We start from the raw sequence: 2,176 nt of genomic DNA on the forward strand, positions 1-2,176 counted from the left end.
ATAGATCCTTTTTAAAAAATTAAAAATTGATTTCTAGGTTTTTAAGATTAATAAATGAAGGATAATAAATAATGAGCTGATTGTGAGTTGGTTTTTCGTATTAATGCTAATAAATATTCTAAATTATTAAATATAAATTAAATATAAAGTCATAGACATATTTCAATCTTTAATATGGTCATCTTTAGTGTCAATCTCAAGTCAAATATTTAAAAACGAAATAAAATATAGACACTCAAATATGGAATATTGATACAAAAATTAAAAATTAATTTTCTTGAAACTGTTTGCAGAGTGTTAAAAATTGTGATTTGACGCACACTTACAATATTGATAGTTTTACAATTGTTTAAATATCTATATAATTTTGTTTTGATTTATTTTACTTAATTAGCATACTGAAGGTAACCGTATATATTGAATATCAAAAGGTCTGTGACTTTGTATTAATTTGTATTTATGTACATACTATCTTATAACATATGTTATTATGAAGAATCACCTTGATTTAATCTTCATTTATTACCCTTTTGTTATTACCCTATTTATATTTATGTATTATATACATATATATTACATTAAATATGTTATATGTATATTTATTGATTTATTGATTGTTATAGATACCAATTACATTACACAAAGAAACAGAAATTAATGAAAACGGCGAAGAAGTAATGAAATGTGGATTTAAAATTGGTGGGGGTATTGATCAGGATTTTACAAAAAGTCCACAGGGTTATACAGATAATGTAAGATATCATATTTTATATGTGTGTAGAAAATATAGCGTTTTTATGTAAATTATACAGTATGAAGATAACATAAAAAAACTTATAGATATGGATCTTTTTTAGGGAATATATGTAACTGAAGTACATGACGGATCACCGGCGGCAAAAAGTGGTCTCAGAATGCATGACAAGATATTACAATGCAATGGGTATGATTTTACAATGGTAACTCACAAGAAAGCGGTTTCTTATATAAGAAAACATCCAGTATTAAATCTTTTAGTAGCTCGTAAAGGTGTTACCAGTACTTAAAAATATGCCAAAAGAGATTTTTATATATTGTCAGATATTTATTTCATATTATACTTTGAGGAGATTTGCCTATCCGATGTATTTTTCTGCCAAATATTACAGTATGTATTAGCGACATCTATCTATTAATTAATATGTAGAAATTATAGTTCAGAATATATAAGACAATGTTAAATCATGAAACTGAAAAAGTTAAGGTTTTTTTCGAGGCTGAGACAAACAGATGTTATGCTAACTTGATATCAGGATTGGGAAAGTTACTTGAAAATTTAACTCGTTATTGTTAAACATTACTCATTGAATCATTGCGTTAGATAATATAACGTGCCAAAATTTTAATTGACGCAATTTTGTGATATCGATTATTTTTTAGCAAAATATTAAAGTTACTTGAATTATACGTACTACTTGGTTTTATTTTTGAAAAGTACTTATATAACATTTATTTTTTGAGGAGTGCGCGTGTATTTAACATCTTTTTTTAAAAGATAATTTCTAACAACAACTTAATTGTTATCGTTACTCGTTCAGAAAAGTAATTCGTTACCGTTGCTCATTACTTATTGGAAAAAGTAATTTGTTACTGTTATCGTTATCTCAAAAATAGTAAGTCATTATAATTTTCACATTTTAACGATCTTTTTCTTAGAGTAACGTCCAATTAAAATTACTGAATCGGTTTAACAAAAAATATAGTGGTTACGATTAATCGCAATACAGTCAAATATATTATAATATTCCCTTTTTTTTAAATTTGTTTATATCAATACATATATATTGTACAAAATAATGATAAATTCGTTACTATTTTACAAAAAAATTAGTAATTATATAGTTATTTATTATTGTTATTAATGAAAAATGTAAGGTCGTTACAAATTCGTTACTAAAAAATGATGACAATGGTGTTAAAAGTAACGTGTTATTTCCCAATTCTGTTTGATTCTATTAGCATTTTTATGAAGAAGTTTAAAAAGAGAAATGCCAAAGTATAATAATGTTGCATTAAGTTATATATATCTTTGACTATAATTATATGGATATTCTTTCACCAAAAGAGTCCTGCCAAGAATTTGTATTACATACATCTTTCTTAATATTTTAGTTATGAAATTTATATATATATATAT

At 24.4% G+C, this 2,176-nt stretch overlaps 1 protein-coding gene across 1 annotated transcript in view; it reads left to right on the plus strand.

The window, feature by feature from the left end:
* LOC108685486 (uncharacterized protein C45G9.7) overlaps nucleotides 1-1,061 on the plus strand; it is a 1,770-nt gene extending 709 nt beyond the window's left edge. The window contains exons 2-3 of the mRNA XM_018190291.1: nucleotides 624-752; nucleotides 858-1,061. Of these exons, the coding sequence (XP_018045780.1) occupies nucleotides 624-752; nucleotides 858-1,046 (318 nt within the window). The 3' untranslated portion in view covers nucleotides 1,047-1,061. The remainder of the gene's footprint in view (nucleotides 1-623; nucleotides 753-857) is intronic.
* The last annotated feature ends 1,115 nt before the right edge of the window (nucleotides 1,062-2,176 follow it).

The sequence above is a fragment of the Atta colombica genome, unplaced genomic scaffold, assembly GCF_001594045.1.
Source record: "Atta colombica isolate Treedump-2 unplaced genomic scaffold, Acol1.0 scaffold153, whole genome shotgun sequence".
Classification (NCBI taxonomy): Eukaryota; Metazoa; Arthropoda; class Insecta; order Hymenoptera; family Formicidae; genus Atta; species Atta colombica.